Source organism: Tubulanus polymorphus, chromosome 2 (genome assembly GCF_964204645.1).
Source record: "Tubulanus polymorphus chromosome 2, tnTubPoly1.2, whole genome shotgun sequence".
NCBI classification, from domain to species: Eukaryota; Metazoa; Nemertea; class Palaeonemertea; order Tubulaniformes; family Tubulanidae; genus Tubulanus; species Tubulanus polymorphus.
In genome coordinates this window covers 26268695-26286502 of record NC_134026.1, presented here as the reverse complement: position 1 = coordinate 26286502, position 17808 = coordinate 26268695, and the positions used below count along the sequence as shown (strand labels likewise).

At 35.4% G+C, this 17808-nt stretch overlaps 3 protein-coding genes across 3 annotated transcripts; 2 read left to right on the top strand and 1 right to left on the bottom strand.

Annotated features, from left to right (window-relative positions):
- The first annotated feature begins 250 nt into the window (after positions 1-250).
- Positions 251-5919, top strand: LOC141898545 (acetoacetyl-CoA synthetase-like). The gene is made up of 18 exons (XM_074784496.1): positions 251-301; positions 1003-1133; positions 1229-1332; positions 2412-2529; positions 2618-2731; positions 2808-2905; positions 2981-3095; positions 3185-3263; positions 3347-3500; positions 3586-3666; positions 3751-3875; positions 3957-4021; positions 4116-4238; positions 4319-4432; positions 4516-4711; positions 4791-4849; positions 4936-5141; positions 5217-5919. The coding sequence occupies exons 2-18, from the start codon at positions 1019-1021 to the stop codon at positions 5352-5354; spliced, it is 2004 nt and encodes a 667-aa protein (XP_074640597.1). The 5' UTR covers positions 251-301; positions 1003-1018; the 3' UTR covers positions 5355-5919.
- A 340-nt stretch (positions 5920-6259) lies between these two features.
- Positions 6260-7083, bottom strand: LOC141900374 (mitotic-spindle organizing protein 2B-like). Its single transcript, XM_074787245.1, has 3 exons — positions 6973-7083; positions 6647-6813; positions 6260-6567 (listed from the first exon to the last, which is right to left on the bottom strand). Exons 2-3 carry the CDS (start codon positions 6793-6795, stop codon positions 6342-6344), a joined length of 375 nt encoding a protein of 124 aa, XP_074643346.1. The 5' UTR covers positions 6796-6813; positions 6973-7083; the 3' UTR covers positions 6260-6341.
- A 201-nt stretch (positions 7084-7284) lies between these two features.
- Positions 7285-17384, top strand: LOC141899495 (oxysterol-binding protein 1-like). Its single transcript, XM_074785848.1, is given in 13 exon segments — positions 7285-7470; positions 7757-7962; positions 11672-11937; positions 12607-12796; positions 13140-13242; positions 13342-13450; positions 13540-13749; positions 13829-14074; positions 14179-14369; positions 14371-14584; positions 14661-14833; positions 14920-15140; positions 15221-17384. Coding segments are annotated over 13 exon segments (2397 nt in total). The 5' UTR covers positions 7285-7345; the 3' UTR covers positions 15364-17384.
- Positions 17385-17808: the final 424 nt, after the last annotated feature.

Sequence of the window (17808 nt, the reverse complement as noted above, 5' to 3'; positions counted from 1 at the left end):
GTGGATTAATAATATTTCATATACAGTAAACGTCACCTAAAGACAAACTGGGACCGGTAAAATCCGTCCGAGGTAAGCATAAGTCCGAGTAAATCAGAAAATAATCGGTGGTCCCAGTTGGTCAGAAATCCAAGTTATGTCTGATCAGTGGGAATACATATTAATGGGATTCGAACCAACTGTAAGAACGCTTGGTCGTCCAAGGTCATCGTGGAGTAGGAAGTGCTAGGTACAATTGAATTGAATTGATTGCAGACAGACAGACATCGACTTTCGTTGCGCTCTGTTGTTCAACCAAGTAGTAAGTATACAGCATATGTTATATTATTGAAAGGCGTACGTAAGGAGTTATTCTGGTCGTTATCTGGCTAATGCTAAAGCCTTTTATAAGAGAGATTGAAAGTTAAGTCTGTCAGTTTCACTGTCTTGTCAATGTCAGTCAACACAACAGTAACACACCACACAGGCACAGAGAGAACAGAGAGTCAGTGTCGTCACAGTGAGTGTCCACTGGCACTGCTGCTGGCCATCAACACCGTCACGTATCACCAATCTTCATCACCAGACGGTTATGGAGTGGAAGGCCAAAAAGAGGGGGGCTGAAGCAAATTTTCCTACCCCGGCCCATGTTAGCACCTGAGACTCAAGGTTCACAGATGCACTAGTTAGTTACCTAATCGTTGGTGGTAAGCTTTTTATAATCGGATGGGCTTATACCAACTGTGGTTTGTGAAAATATTCGATCGTGAAACTAAACCACAGACAGGTTACTGACTACAGACACACCAGATTACAATAGAAGATAGATGTTATTATTTACCGAAATAAGATGGGGTAGGCTCAATCATTAATTCAATTGATCACTCCTGCATCTAGATCTACTCACTGTGTAACGGTTAATAAATCGATCCAACATGTCTTATCATTAATAACTTGTTAGCCTGGCTAAAGCCAGAGGTCTCATTAGGACTCTGCTTTCAACCCTTCCTTGTTGTTTTGTAGCATATCGTGTTCAATAATGGATGCACCTAATGATATGGGGCCACGAATGATGTGGTGTCCTGATAAAATTCAAGTAACGCGTATGGATGAATTCAGGAAGAAGATAAACAATAAATTTCAGCTGCGATTAGGTATTTAAGCAACAAACAATTGCCTGATTACATATGAAAAGATTACGATAATCAATGATGTTTTCCATGTATTTTAAATTCTTTCTGTTTTTAAGATAGCTACCATGAGTTCTATCACTGGTCAATTGAAAATTATCCTGTATTTTGGGAAGAGTTTTGGCACTTTGCTGACATCATACATTCACAACCATTTGAGAAGGTAAGCAATTTATAGGGTTATGTTTTTAATAATTTCAAAATGTTCTCATTATTTACTTTAACATATTGTTATCACAATTCAAGCTAAACATTAATTACATTTCACTGAATACAATGTCTCGTACAGATCTGTCTGGCGGAACTTGAATAAGCATGGTTTTTTAATCTAGTGTAGATATTAGCCAAAAAGTTCAAATATCTAGTGTAGACATAGCTACCTGTTTAATCCGCTTACAAGAATATTCTGGCAAACTATATTATAATGAGAATGCTGTGTCTTCAGAAGAATTACATTGAAGTGCACAAGTACAAGACCTATTTTCGTATATCAGACTTTTTCAATACAGTGTCAACATGTTATCATGGAAGACTAGCTTGACCTTTCCAGTGAGGTTATCCTGTCTGTCTGGTTTTTAATGATTTATTTGGTTTTATGCCTTACTAGTCTATGGAATAGACAATGTGACGTAATAGATACTGGGTATTCACAATATGGGTGCATTTCACTATCTACCCTTTATAAACTATCACCATAATGATAATACAAGCATTTATTTGAATAATGAGCATTTACTGGTACATTGTTCTCTGTTCTATGCATTATATTCATGATGATTTTTCTGCATGCAATTAGTTTTTGAGCCTATGATCCTGTTGATGAAATATTTGATATTCAATCAGAGTTTATTGTCAATTGGAGATTTATCTGATACACCAGTTCATTTAAAATCTTTACAGTGCATTTGAGCCAGCTTTACACAGTCGTGAGTTGAGTCAAAATAAGTTCATTCCTCGGTCAAATGGATATCAACTGTTTTATCTAATGATGTTTGTCTAAGTACTGTCAGTCAGAATATGTTTATATGCCTAGTGGGTATATGATTGACGTAGTCAGTGAATTCTAATTGTGGTATTGATTAATGGGTCTGTTTCATTCACAACTACTGTAACATATGGCACTGGCAACTTGATTCTTGACATCATTGATTTTTTCTCCAGTTGCGAATCATTACTGATAGAAATCACATCAATCAATACTATTTTCGTCCCTGTTAAGAAAAGATAGTATTTTGGTTTCAGGTTGTAGATCCAAACAAAAAAATAGATGAAATACCTCAGTGGTTTGAAGGAAGTAGATTGAACTATGCGGAGAATATGCTTAGATACAATGATGACAGAGTTGCCATTTATTCAACAGGTATTCACTAGTCAGACTCCTATACTGTTTGATCTGATGAATATGCACAATATTGTTGTATAACAATAAGTATCTTGTACCACTCTAGGTGAAGGCCGAAAAGATGTGAGCCAAATAACATTTGCCGAATTGCGTAAACTTGTGGCAAAATACGCTGTAGCTATGAAAAAGCTGGGAATTGCAAAAGGAGATAGAGTCGTTGGTTCGTTCATAGATAACATCGGACAAAACTAATTCGATTATCACACGACATGAAAGAAATCACTGTTTTTTTTTAGGTTACATTTCTAACTGTCCTGAGGCAGTAGTAGCAATGCTTGCCGCAGCCAGTTTAGGGGCAATTTGGAGTTCTACCTCGCCAGACTTTGGTGTGACTGTAAGTTGATTCGTTAGATTTCATTCAGTTATAGATTTTCTGACAGAAATTTGTACATAAAGATGGTATTTACAGGGAGTTCTTGATCGTTTTACACAAATCCGTCCTAATCTGCTTTTTACTGTGAATGCTGTACAGTATAATGGCAAGACACATAATCACTTGGATAAAGTTTTGAAGGTTGCAAATGGTAAAAAATATTCCTATTGATAGAATTCATGCCATTTAGTCAAATTTTAATAATCAGTACCGGTATATTTAATTTTGATTATTTTCTAGGTTTATCTGACTTAAACAAAGTTGTTGTTATTCCCTTTGTGAATGAAGCAAGTATGGACATTTCGGCTATTCCCAATAGGTTAGATGATTTTTCTTATTGCTAAATGTGTTTTGTGATGAGGGCGGTGTATGAATGATTTGTCTGATTAATTGATTTTCTAGTTGTTCCTTAGATGAGTTTCTTGAAATGGGATTAGATAAAAATGGTGACGAGCCTGAATTAGTATTCGAACAATTACCGTTTAATCATCCATTATTTATAATGTATTCATCTGGAACAACAGGGGTTCCAAAGTGTATGGTGCATTCAGCAGGGGTAAGTCAATTGCATCTTATACTAAAATGTATTGAAAGATTTAATGTGCACCAGTCAGATTTAAATGATGTTGTATTATTTACAGGGCACATTGATGAAACATTTAGAAGAGCACATGCTACAAGGAAACATGAACAGAGATGATATAATGATGTATTATACAACGGTATAAATGAAGCAGAGATGATTTCTTGCATCATCTTCAGCTCAGGAAGTCATCACCCGTAGCATATTTTATTTCTATTTCCAGAGTGGTTGGATGATGTGGAATTGGCTTGTGACATGTTTAGCTGTTGGTAGTGCAATAGTCTGCTATGATGGTTCACCACTGGTTCCCAGTGCTACAGTACTGTGGGACCTTGTTGACAAGATTGGGTAATTTGGAAAAACAATTACTTACCCGATACATGTATATAGATATACATTTTTTCTTATGTCTTTGTCATTCATTTACAGCATTACTGTTTTGGGTACAGGGGCAAAATGGCTGGCTGTACTTGATGAAAAAGGCATCAAACCAAGTATGTACAAAAATATACATTCATATTGTCAATCCCAAAACTATTTGCATATGCGCAGAGGATAATCAAGTGTTGAAATTGTCTTATGTTTTAGTGAAAACCCACAAACTGACCAGTCTTCATACTATTCTCTCAACTGGATCTCCACTGAAACCACAAACCTTTGATTATATCTACTGCGATATCAAGAAAGATTTACTCGTTGGATCAATCTCGGGTAAAATACCTCAATGCAAACTCTGTTCTTTACACTGCTATGTCTCTGGTAATCAATGTATAATTGTACATGTTTTTCAGGGGGTACTGATATAATTGCCTGTTTTATGGGACAGAACTGGAATGTCCCGGTTTATCGTGGTGAAATCCAAAGTCGTCACCTCGGAATGGCCATAGAATGTTGGGACGAAGGAGGTTAGAATTACATTCCATTCGGTTTAACTATTACATACATACTTTTTATAATATAATATATCTTCATTGATTTAACACTGTAGGTAAATCCCTACTCGATGAAAGTGGAGAATTGGTTTGTCTCAAGCCCTTTCCTTCGATGCCGACTTCATTCTGGAATGATGAGGAAAACGCGTTATACAAGAAAGCCTATTTCAGTAAATTTCCTGGTGTTTGGGCTCATGGTGACTTCTGTTCAATTAGTTCTCAAACAGGAGGTATTCTTATGTTAGGAAGAAGGTAATTTGCTTACATTTGTTGAATATGAATACAGTAATTGATACATCTACGATACCAATATGATTGTATTTTATTTCAGTGATGGAACATTGAACCCCAACGGTGTTCGATTTGGTAGTGCTGAAATTTATAACATTGGTATGTTTCAAAGAATCTAAGAATTTTGAATTGTCAATTGAATGATGATTCAATTACATCATATAACACTTAAATTTCTTATGTAGTTGAGACTTTTAAAGAGATAGATGACAGTGTATGCGTCAGTCAACGTAGTAAGGATGGTATGGAAGAACGGGTTGTGTTGTTCATTAAAATGGTCGATGGAAGTCCATTTAATGAAGATCTTGTGAAGCGTTTGAGGACTAATATTCGTCTGCAGTTATCAGCTAGACATGTACCATCAGTCATTCTTCAAATCCAGGATATTCCGGTATGACTATGAATATAATATCAAACTTAATGTCGAAGTTCTATAAAATCAACAAATTTTCTGTCTTAATTTCAGTACACTGTCAGTGGGAAAAAAGTTGAAGTAGCCATTCGTAAGATCTTAGCTGGCATGAAAGTTACACAAAGAGGAGCATATTCAAATCCAGAATCACTTGATCTGTATGATAATATTCCTGAATTGCAAGGATTCTAATCTTGATTTCTGACATATATTATGTATTGTCGCTCAATACATCAGTTGGTTTTACATTTATTGAGGGCATATCTGGGATCCTGGTTGGGTTTCCCTGGGCAAAAAATATTGGAAATGGATTATCAATACAAGATAGAGCTGTAGACTCTTTCTATAACCTGGTGAAGGTAAAACTGAAATGTACAACTACTACCTTAGCTGGACTGTTAAAGGTTAAACTATACTTCATGATTTTCCCTTACTTTTGTGATACTACAAAATGTGCTGAACAAATAGTCATCTGTTATTTATTAAAGTTTTAATAGATTGTTTTAAAACCAAACCGGTTTCAACGGAAATTCATTCTTCTTTGTGTAATGCTTGTGGGAGAACACAAACTATCAACTACTCTACATAAATGATATAATGTTATGATTTTAGACCTCATAGATGTAATAAGGTTTGACCAGAAGAATCTACATTTGTTACAGAGTTAATTGTTCATGTGGTCATACTATTCAACTGCTGTACTGTTTTCTTGGATTTTGTTTTTCACCACTACTATGTGCTAGAATAAATGATCTCATTTTTAGACACAAAACAATTTAGTTATTATTTCCAGGTGCTTCACTTTTTCACTTTTCAATAAGTTTGAGACATTAAGATGGTCTCTACAACGAAATTAAAATTCTGGATCACCAAACCACATAAAGTAGTATTACAATCGCCAGTGTGTATCAAAAACACACTTGATAGCTGGAAAATGTGAAACAACAAGGCTACGCGTTACCTAGCAATAAAGACATGTGAAACAAGGAAACCCGTCATATAGGCCAGACTGGCTACAATCAAAATATGATAAAACTAAAACTGCAAACTTCTTTTATATAATTTATTTACACTAAAAAAATATATATATTCCTGTTGAAAGGGGATGATATTTTATTCCGCAGAGCAATTAAAATGCATTCAAAGTTGAAAATGTTTAGTTCATAAAAATGGTCAATCTCATGATCTATCAGAGTCTGTTTTCTCAGATCGAGCCCTAGATGGAGGTCGAATACGTTTAATTACATTTCCAGAGAACTCCATTGATCCAGCTGATTGAACTGTAACAACGCTCTGTGATCGACTAGCAACGTCTTTTTTCGCACGTTTTTGATTACGAATCGATTTCAACATTTGCATTATCACCGTAGGAGCAATGTTCATCTTCAACAGGTCCAATACAATCCTGTAAATAGAAATATTATGCGGATTCATGCTTCACTCTCAAAATAAGCGCGGAATAAAAAGATAATAATGAAACATACTTGAAGAGATTTGGATCCATCACAACTCCAGCGAGATGACCCAATTCATACAATTCTGCTTCATCTGCACTCAATACATTTTTACTAAGCAAAGTAAATTTCATCGTTTGAGATTTGGCAATCTGAGCTTGTGGAGTTGGAGTCGTCATCACACTGGTTCTGTATCCCTGAAAAGATCGATGTTACATTTATTTACATATTCTACCACCAGGTGGCACTTACGTATAGAATTCCAAATTTCAATGATTATTTAATCATTTTTTGATGAATGATAAATAACATAACCGTGAAAGTAAGAATTTAAATCAAGACACTAAAGAACTTACTAAGAAACTATCTAAAAATTTGTAAACTCTCTAGCCAAGCAGTTAAAATCGCTAAAACTGAGTGTTTCTAATGAAAACTCGAAAACTGAACAGTCAGGCGGCCATTTTGAAACAAAATCTATGTGACAACAATTAATAGTCATATCAATAGCATATTGACGATTATATTCAGTTTCACGAGAAATTTTAAAGTAATGAAAATTATATCAAATGATTCCGAATTGTTCTATTACAATGGATAAAAGAAAATCAGAGAAAATGATGTAGCAATGACCTTTGTAATAACTGATGTGACAATAATCTACAGCCATTTTGTTACTTCCTGTTCCCTTGCAAATGTTGCCGGAAAATCATATTCATTTTCGCCCCCAAAATGTCTGAAGCAAAGCACAATCAATCGGATCAATACAAGGGCTGGCTCTATAAGTGGACTAATTACATAAAAGGTTACCAGAAGCGCTGGTTTGTCCTCCAAAATGGATTACTATCATACTACAGGTTTGACACTACATTTTTTCCTCCTCGACTCGAGTCTCGACTTCCATCCACACCACAGGCACAGCCTATCCTATCCATTCTTTCCTGTCATTTTCATGTCAACCCAGCCTGGCTAATTTGAGAATGAATGCACCTTCCTCTTACTTCGTGTACCTCATTCTATGAGGTATGCATGCATGGACTAGGCCTACACAAAACAAATGCTGTATTGCAACACCTTCGTGGAGGGCCGTTGCATTCCATTGCATTTCACCTGTATTTTATAGATATGTTTATCCTATTTCAGAAATCAAGCAGAGATGGCCCACACTTGTCGTGGTACTCTGAACCTAGCAAATGCATTTATACATATAGAAGATTCGTGTGGATTGGTTATCTCCAACGGGGGAACGCAGAGTTTCCACCTTCGAGCCAGCTCAGAAGTGGAACGCCAGAGATGGGTAACAGCCCTTGAACTAGCAAAAACGAAAGCGATAAATTTGATATCATCAGGTATGTTTACCTCTCTAGGTTGTATGTTTTGTATGTGTGTGCCCCGTTACAAATCCAGAGGAATAAGGCTTGTATTCTGATCCTCACAATTCCTCCAAGCCAGTATAGTACAAGTGAATAATTTCTAGAAGTCAGGGAAAAACCTGTTAGAAGTTGTGTCTCTTCCTTGAATGATCATTTCTCAAGTTCTGTTATCAAAATGGTAGAAAGAGTTCATCATTTCTCGAGTTCTGTCAATGTTAGAAAGAGTTCATATTTTTACCTTCTCATATATTTACCATAGATTCAAATTTTCTTTTCATATCCCGTGAAGCATGTAAGTTGTTTAAGTAGACACTATTTGCGTACCTGCTTGCATGGTGCAATGTTTCTGCTTCTTAAACAACAAAATTCTCTTCCCAGTTCTTTTAGTTTTTAGCTGCTATAGTTTGGATATTATTGTTTCTATAACTCTGAATTCATCCAGCTATAATTTCCAGGTTCCCGGGTCTGTCTTCACCAGTGGCTTTATAGACGAGGAAAAAATTACGCATGATGAAATTTTCAAATTTAGCTTTTCAAAATCATATAATTTGTAGCATCTGTTAAATCTCATTTAGGTGATAGAGAAATGGATTACCACAAATTGACTATGGAACTACCTGAACGTAACAGTCAGGTGGATATTTTTCTAGTCTAGCTCTCGATTGCTGTAATGGTATTTTAGACCATTCTTCTCTCCAAGGCTTGTCTAAATAGCTTCTACTTTGGCATTTTTATTGCCTATAAAGGGACTTTCCGGCGTATCGCAAATATGTTTTACCCACCGTTTTAGAGGTTATTAGAGGGGTAATATCAGAAAAGCGTATATTTGTCTCCAGTGTATATGTTTATATGTAGAGCTGAAATGGTAACAGGTGGCCCCTCGTCATTGCGCTTGCCTATAAATGCATCAGCTTGCAAAATTGTCTGATCAAGTTTGCCGATTCATACCTGGTGGAATTTGTTGGTTTTTTTATGTATCTGTAAATGATGTCGTTTTAAGCATTCCTCTACATACTACTCGTCTCTATTGGACATTTCCCGGTATAACTTGCCATTTAACAGCTATCCCATAATGATTGACAATTGTTGACCTGACTCCAAGTTCATACAAAACCTCAGATTTAGTGCGTAATAAAAACTAGTTGCTGTAACCGTTAATGGCATGATTCACGTGATGATGGGTAAACATGTGATATAATCATCTGAGTTATTAACTGTTAAATACTCGGTACCTCGGAACTTCCATGTTCCTACGTGATAAAATATTTGCACGATTAAGAAAAAATAAAACTCCGTTCTGCTACTGATCGCAAGTTACCATTTCCACGAGTATATTGCTTTTTCGGTTTCCGACATCAAAAAGTGACACATTCTTTGTTGACTTCATGTATCGCGTAATAAGAGTAAAATATTCTAAGGGCATATTTCACATCTACATTCGAAACGAACCTAAAGCGAAATTAAGAACAATATGACGGATTCTTTGATATACTTGGATTGATACATTATAACTACTCTTTTTGAACAAATTGATTTTTCTGTATTTAACTGCCTCCGGGTGGTCACATAGATGAGTCATCGTTTCATATAGAATTATTTGTTCTAAGCTACAGATTGTGTGATTCTTCATATACAATGTATCCTATACATAATCAAACTATTAAATCATATGTCATTAAACGGTTATTTTGTGTTGATTTAGAGTGATTGAATATTTACGTTAACGATATTTTTTTTTGGTTTCTCTCTCTTAATGAAGATGAATGTTTTGGAAGGTTTTTAGATCGTTTCTCTTCTCAATCCTGAAACTATGTATGCGCGGATGCATTTGGCATTTGATACCATACTTATATATGATAATTCGGTGAAATGATGGAAGTCAGTCAGTTCACCCAGTGGCAGTTTTCTGCAGTCATGTTACACCTATTGATGTCGTATGCTGGTTATGTTTTATTTAATTCGTGTTTTTCTGCGCGACACGCGACATCGACTGTGTATTTAACCAATCGGCAGACATTGAATCGTCATTCAAGGAATACTGAAATACAGTGCATCAGGAATCATAGTTTAAGCTTTGTGTTGTTATTGCGATCTAGCGCTGGTATAAATGGAGTCAATTATTTCAGTTCAGGAAACTGAATGTTTCGTTTATTCCAATGATCTGATAATGGGTGTAGAAAGATGGTCGTCATCGTTGTCGTAGACATGCTGGAATTATACCGAATCATCGAGAGAATATGATTTATTGGAAATAAATTAATTAGTATGAGCCAGGCCCTTCGTACGTGTAAGGATAGCTAGTGATCATATCAGTTGGCGAATTATCCGGAGAATGAAGGTTACTCCAGTTAATATTGCGGATATGTGCATATTCTGCTATGTATGAAGAATGGATTTTTGTATACCATAGATTTTTTTATGGTTTCTTCATAAAAATCAGCGTGGCGGATGTAAATCGACTGTGTGATTATATTAGCTAACTACTCCAGTATATGGATCAACCATCCATCCAGGATGTTCCTGTGTTTGGGTTTTGACTGAAAAACATACCATTCATTTTCCATCAACGTTTTTAAATGAGATTTAATTCAGGATTGACTAGGTCACCGGTTCCTGAACTGATTTAAGAATCTCAATGTATGCTCGATTTTTCACCAATTTTCAATTTTTCTGATATAATCAGAATGATAAGGTGTATGGAATATTGCGGTGTATACAGTGTTTGCACACTGTTTCTATATTTCTTTATGCACTGCCGTTGCCGACAACTTTGTCCCAGACGTTATACTGAAAGTACTTACGACGTTGGTAAGATTCGTCTGAACTGAGAGAGGATGTTATTTGGATTATTCACTAGATATTGTATCAGTTGTGCCTTCCTGTCTCCTCGGCATTGATGTCTTGTCATTCACAGATTTGGTGGTGAGCACACTTCAACTGTTTCTATCCTGTATTTGTTAGGAGTATTTTCAAACAATCTCTTGCACATTCATTGAGATATTGTTTAGGCTATATGGAGGTACTCTCTCCTAAAGTACATAAGCATCCCCCTTTTTAGTGGATATGATGCAATTTTACCTGATGTATGGATTTTTAGCTAGATGAATTGTCAGAGAGAGAGAGAAATCAGAATGTGATGATTAGAGCTTGGTTTCTATGTTATTGCTGTTCACCTAAGCTTAATGCTTTTTTGTTTTGGATTCTTAGTCAATACAACTATGTGATTTGCTTAGATTGAGAACGTGAAATCAAATTAATCAATCGAATCAATATGTAGATGATACTTAAATCAATGTGTCTGCAACATGTGTTTACAGATTATTGGATCTATCTTCGCAACATTTCTTTGTAATGTCCCGGTGTACATTTATGCATTGCTACTTGTGGGTTGGGTAATGAATAGGGTCCATACATAACAAATACTAATAGCATGAATGAATCAAAATACCAAACATCGTTTTCAAGAAAGATTAGATATACCATAGCGTTAATGTATATGACAAAAAATTCATGAATTCACAAAGCAGTTATCGTGATGATAATTTGATACAGATCAAACCACTTTCAGAGAAAAACTGCTCATGAGAGCAATTCGCTTAACTTGATGGGTGATGTTTGGTAGATATTGCTGTATGTGTGGTGGTGTCAATGTTGTAAACGAAGCTAATCTGTTCATATATCTCAGTCATTGTCCTCACAGATGAAGAAGACGGTGAAGAAGTGCCGAATCAACCGGACAAGAATGAAATTCAGAACATTCTGCGGACCCTCAGTTCGAAACTGGAAGATTTGAACACGTGTAACGAGCTGATCGTGAAACATGGCGCCGCTTTACAGAGATCGCTGTCCGAGGTGGAGTTGCTCGACAACGCGACAGACACTGCTTCAAAAATCAAAGCCATCAATGAACGAGCGACTTTATTCCGCATCACTTCTACCGCTATGATCAACGTAAGTTAAAACGGACAGTTCCCGAGCAGTAGCCTAGACCACCATCCATCTCTCAATTGCAAGACAATTTCATTTATTGCCCCTCTGTTGGGAATATACTTCAGATCTAAAATCAAATTCCATATCAATGTGTGGGCTGATTGTAAAACAAATATGACACACGTGCCAAAGTTCACTTGACAATAAGCTTTGTACTGGCTGTGACCTCCCCGCTTATACGGACTTGGTCTGTCATCATTCCTAAAACATATAGCAGTATCAGAGCTAATGCTCCATGATTCCAGGTCATATTTTTTACATTCGAAAATGATATTTCGGCCAATTTTCCTAGCGAATGATTATTATTTTGCTAATGGTAGTTATAGGTAACTGCTTTTGTTTCTGTCGTACACAGTTATATATATATATATATCCATATGCATGAAACCCTATATCACAGATGCTGATAATGTAATTTTGACTAATTAATTCAATTTTATTGTTTGATGATCAATGCATGAATGCTTTGATGTATGTAATTTGGATATATGTTCATCTATATTCAAGTTAATTTATTCAGCGTGATAATATTTCTGAAAATAGAATCAACATTTAAGAGGCTTACTTATTCTAAGCTAATCACCAGTCATTATTATGTATAATAACACTTCTTATTTGTAATCATTGCAGGCTTGTGCTGACTATTTGGACCTTGCTCAAGCACAAGGAAAACGCTGGCAACGAATGCTACAACATGAACATGACCAGCGTTTGCGCTTGGAAGAAATGGTCGAAGAGATCGCCAGACAGCACAGTTCATTAGAAAAGAGGGCAAGAAAATCTCTGGCTGCTGTCAATCTTAATAAAGTTGAATCTGATGGTAGGTAATGATACACGCATCCAAATGTCTTATGTCTCGATCAATAAATATTGATTAAGGTCAATTTCTAGTTTTTAGAGCAATTATCTTTATTACGCATGATACATGATGATTGTAAATGTCGAGGACACGTCTATTACATGTGTCATATTTCATTGGAATTACAATTGTATAAGATTGACAAACCAAATCTGGCTATACATTTTTTTATTGAACTATTGAATCTCAACAAACTCAAACAATGCCTGTATTTTCATGTAACGGAGTAGGAAGTATGTGTCTGTATTATTAGATTTTGAGACAAGGTTTTGGAATATGTATAGTTTATGCTTTGTGTTAAAAGGTGGACCACCATTGTCGGATGATGATGAAGATGAGTTCTATGATGCACCAGAACAAAATGAGGATGGAGCTGAAATATTCAAAGTTGCATTGCCCGTCGAAGGGTTAGTTCATTATTTCTTTAGAAAAACTATCAATCCGTAGTAAGGATAGATTCATTGATAGTTCTGTTGGATCTGATATTCCAAATTTGCTTATTGTAGGCGAGCTGATATGGAGGTACACAGTGACATGGACACCGATACTAGTTCAGATATGGATGAGCCTGGTCCCACGGCAAAAGTTATCCAACGTAAAGACAAAAAACTTAAGGTGAATTATCCAGGATTGCTATAATAGTATACAATAACATTATTGTACAATACAAAGGTAAACAATTTTCTTTTTTATTTTATTGACAGAGTCGCCATCGGAAGACTCCTAGCCAAGATAGTACACGCTCATTCAAAAGTGGGGAAATGCCTGGCACTCCTGGATCTATCAGTAAATTCGGAAATACAGTGAAACGTAAAAGAAGGGCTGTTATCATGGAGAAGCCAAGCTTTAGTATTAATCTTTGGGGAATAATGAAGAACTGTATTGGTAGAGATCTCTCAAAAATACCTATGCCTGTATGTATTCCCAATATAGTTTTCGAGGTCGTGTTGATTATGTTCGAATAGAATCAAAATATATTCAATCTATCTTCAGGTAAATTTCAGTGAGCCTTTATCTATGCTCCAAAGATTGACAGAAGATTTCGAATATTCTGAATGCTTGGATAAAGCAGCATTATGCGAAGATGCCTGTGAACAGGCTGCATATGTAGCAGCATTCACGGTATCTTCATACTCCACAACAACGCACAGGACTAGTAAACCATTTAATCCTTTACTCGGTGAAACATATGAATGTGATAGGACTGATGATATGGGTTGGAGAGCCGTAGCAGAACAGGTGATCATTTCATTTTATGAACCAAGCAATTGAAACTAAGTGTTTTCTCAGATAAAGCTCTGGTGTACTTTTCATGGTATATTGAGGTTTGATGTGTTTTGCAGGTAAGCCACCATCCACCAACTGCTGCTCAGTATACAGAAGGTCGAGGTTGGATGTTGTGGCAAGAATTTACTATGTCAAGTAAATTTAGGGGGAAATATCTTCAAATTATTCCACTGGGTATGTATCCTACCAGAATTGACTTGAATTGCTTTTTAGTCGAATATTAGGTTGAAATGTGTCATGTTTTCTCTTATGTATATCTCAGGTATTGCTCATCTAGTCTTCAAGAAGTCCGGTAATCATTATACGTGGCGTAAAGTAACATCAACGGTGCATAACATCATCGTTGGTCGTTTGTGGGTTGATCATCACGGTGAAATGGACATTCATAATCATAAGAATGGTGATATCTGCCACTTGAAATATTCGGCCTATAGTTATTTCTCTAGGGAGCCTCCCAGAAAGGTATGTTCAGTAAAGATTTGAAAATTGAAATGAAAAGTTATCATTCATTCATTTATATCTTTGATTTCATTTGTAGGTAACTGGTGTGATAACAAATGCCGAAGGTGAAGCCAAGTGGTATGTGAATGGAACGTGGGATGACAAGATTGAAGGAGCTCCTGTGATTCAGAGTTCCGATTCGAGTAAAGGCAAGCCAGTATTTGAAGCCACTGGACCATCGAAGATATTATGGAAACGAAGAATGCCTCCGTTAGTATTCAATCTGTAATTCAAATACTTTTCGATTTAAGAACCAACTTGAATATAAAAAGCAATTTAATATCACTTACTTGCAGACCTGGTAATGAGAAAATGTACTACTTTACCACAATGGCTATTGAGTTAAATGAGTTAGAGGATGGTGTAGCACCGACTGATTGTCGATTGCGACCTGATCAACGATTTATGGAGGATGGAAAATGGGACGAGGCAAACAAAGAGAAAATGCGATTAGAAGAGAAACAACGAGCTGTTAGAAGGAAACGAGAATCTGAGACTGAGAAAGCTGCTGCAGAGGGTATGTACAGTTTGTGAAATAAATTTTCTGAATGAAAATGGTTTTCCTGTGATGAACTTTTCTTCTTTATTTGTTTGCAGGCAAATATATCGAACCATATAAACCCATGTGGTTCACATTAGAAACCGATACGATCACTGGGAACCCAATCCATTCATTTAACAAGAAATATTGGGATTGCAAAGCTAGGCAAGATTGGGCGGACTGTCCAGATATTTTCTAGAATTCTTACATTGTAAAAGCATAAAACAAAGCTGCTGGTGAAGTTACTGCAGACACTGTAGTGAGAACAGTGTGCTGTTTGCTTTATTGAAGCCGATTCATTTAACCAGTCGGTCATCTTATGTATAACAGTATGAGCTATAGAAATTTACACTTTTGAGTATTACTGCACTTGATCTCTTTCTGTGATCAGAGTACGCTGTACATACACAATATATTGTATGGCTGTATGGGTCTCTTTGAAATTCAACTCATGAATTTGTTCCAGTAATTGATGAAAATCAAAGAAATCTTGTTCACAATTCCTTGTTTGAGTGCTAGCATCCTCATTTGTTATGCATGTTATTTTAATGTTTTACTTCTATAGTCCCAAGAAAATGTTATAGTCATATAAAATGTCACAGGGTCCGATCAGGAATTCTCTTCTTAAATGAATAAAAAACATTCAAATAATAGGGGGTAATCCATATTCAATGAATTGTGTTTCATGTCACACAGATGAGTAAGTATTCCTTATTTAGAACATTTCCATTTTATGTGGACAAACATTTCGGCTGCTTAATTCCTTTTCTGCTGATAGATAAATTTAAAAAGGCACATTTCTGAGAGGTATTCTTTGTATCAAGATAGGATCAGGAATTATATAGATATGATAAGGTATCAAGGTATAGTACAAAATCTATATTTTACTCTGGAGAACAAAAAGCAGCATGTATCAAATAATTTGAATTGATGATAGGTTTGATATTTTTATCAGCTAACTTATTTTATCTTTCATGTCCGACCACAGAGGGGAATTAGATTTCTCAAGGCAATGGGCTGAAGTATGTTGTCTGATGATTAATATTGTGATATATTTCTGTATGTTTGAAATTGTAAATAAATGATTGATGGATGTTAATGTAGGTAAAATTAAATGGGGTGCGTTGTAGTATGTTATCTTCAACGAAAACAAGAGAGCTGTACTGTGCAACAATTTTAAAATTGTAACAATTTTAAAATTGTAAGTTTCTGAATTGTCGATGTACTAGAATTTATCACCATATTGTTTTTTGATTGCTGTAAGTGACTTTGAACATAAAATACTGACAACTAACATCATATCGCAATAATGAAGCGACAATAATGATCCATTCATCGCCTCTAAAGTGTTAGGTGCTGATGCCTTGTCATATTGTGATTAGCCACAATGTGCACATACCTAAAAATAACTACAGATGTGCTTGCGTATGAAGGAATAATGTCTCTTGTCATTTCAGCTATTAATATATTACAAATATTGGCTATGATTCATCTACTCTTTCCCTGGATTTTTAGATACTTATTGATAAATAAGGATTGGTGTGAGTTTTTTTCCATCACAGCGTATAGATGTATGTATGTATATTGATGCACACTTATGAATTTTAGATGAACACACCGATGAAACACTAATAGATACGACTTATAGCTTTCTCATCAGTTATATCATGGACTCTAAAAAAGAGTCCATGGTAATCTGATCTGTGTCCACACAATGTGTCTGGTTAAAAGCTAACGAAGATCAATTTCTCTTATCCCAGGAATAGTTGGGACATTTTCCTCTTTTAGATCACCACGTTGCTGTTAATTTTCTATGAAGTGTTTGTATGTGTATGTATGTAATTTGTTGTTGTTATCAATCTTTTTTCTAAAATTATGACACTCCTGTTGAAGAGATTTTGTGCAAAGTTAGTCCACATGACGGGCTACCATGGACATTGTTGGCTCATTCAAAAACTGCTTTGCTGCAAAAAGTGTACAAATTATGATTTCTCATCCATGCAAGTTTAAGAATGTGTATGATGATAATAAGTATGTACTAATATAAATATCTAGTTAGGTTTATGATTTTTGCTTGTACATTGTGTACATATTATTGATTATTATTAATATTATTGAATATATAAGTATATATATATATAATCTGGCTTTGTGAATGTTGGAAAGATTATATGTGGGTATTTGGATACCAAATGTTGCAATTATCTCCTTATTCAATAAAAATACCAAATGAAAACTTAAGTTACTGGTACTTTTCTTCAAATGCTCTAAAACATTCATTTTCATTGAAATTTTTTAAGCTGCATTTGAAAATGTATTATGTTTAAGTCAAAACTGATTTCAGCGTACCTTCAATGGTTTGCTGGATTAAAGAATTGACGATTGAAACCATTTACTCAGCGCAGTAAAAATAACCATCTCGAGAACTAAGATAATACTCACTTGCCAAAGGCCTTGAATGGCCATAGTGGACAAAGTATTTATCGATTTGTGGGTCGGATTCGAAGAAAATTCTTAGCATTGAAAGTATTCAACTGGCTATCAATTAATTTTATAAAATGATTATGCCAATAAATGTTTAAGGATCCGAGATCTAATCTAAGTAAAGATGCAGACCTTTTCCTCTTCCCTGAAGGATCAAACT

Coding starts and splice junctions, on each gene's coding strand:
- LOC141900374 (XM_074787245.1), bottom strand. CDS start 6,795: ATGACGACTCCAACTCCACAAGCTCAGATTGCCAAATCTCAAACGATG. Junction 6,568..6,646: donor ATGGATCCAAATCTCTTCAA/GTATGTTTCATT, acceptor TTCTATTTACAG/GATTGTATTGGACCTGTTGA.
- LOC141898545 (XM_074784496.1), top strand. CDS start 1,019: ATGGATGCACCTAATGATATGGGGCCACGAATGATGTGGTGTCCTGAT. Junction 2,530..2,617: donor AGTTGCCATTTATTCAACAG/GTATTCACTAGT, acceptor GTACCACTCTAG/GTGAAGGCCGAAAAGATGTG. Junction 2,732..2,807: donor AAAAGGAGATAGAGTCGTTG/GTTCGTTCATAG, acceptor GTTTTTTTTTAG/GTTACATTTCTAACTGTCCT.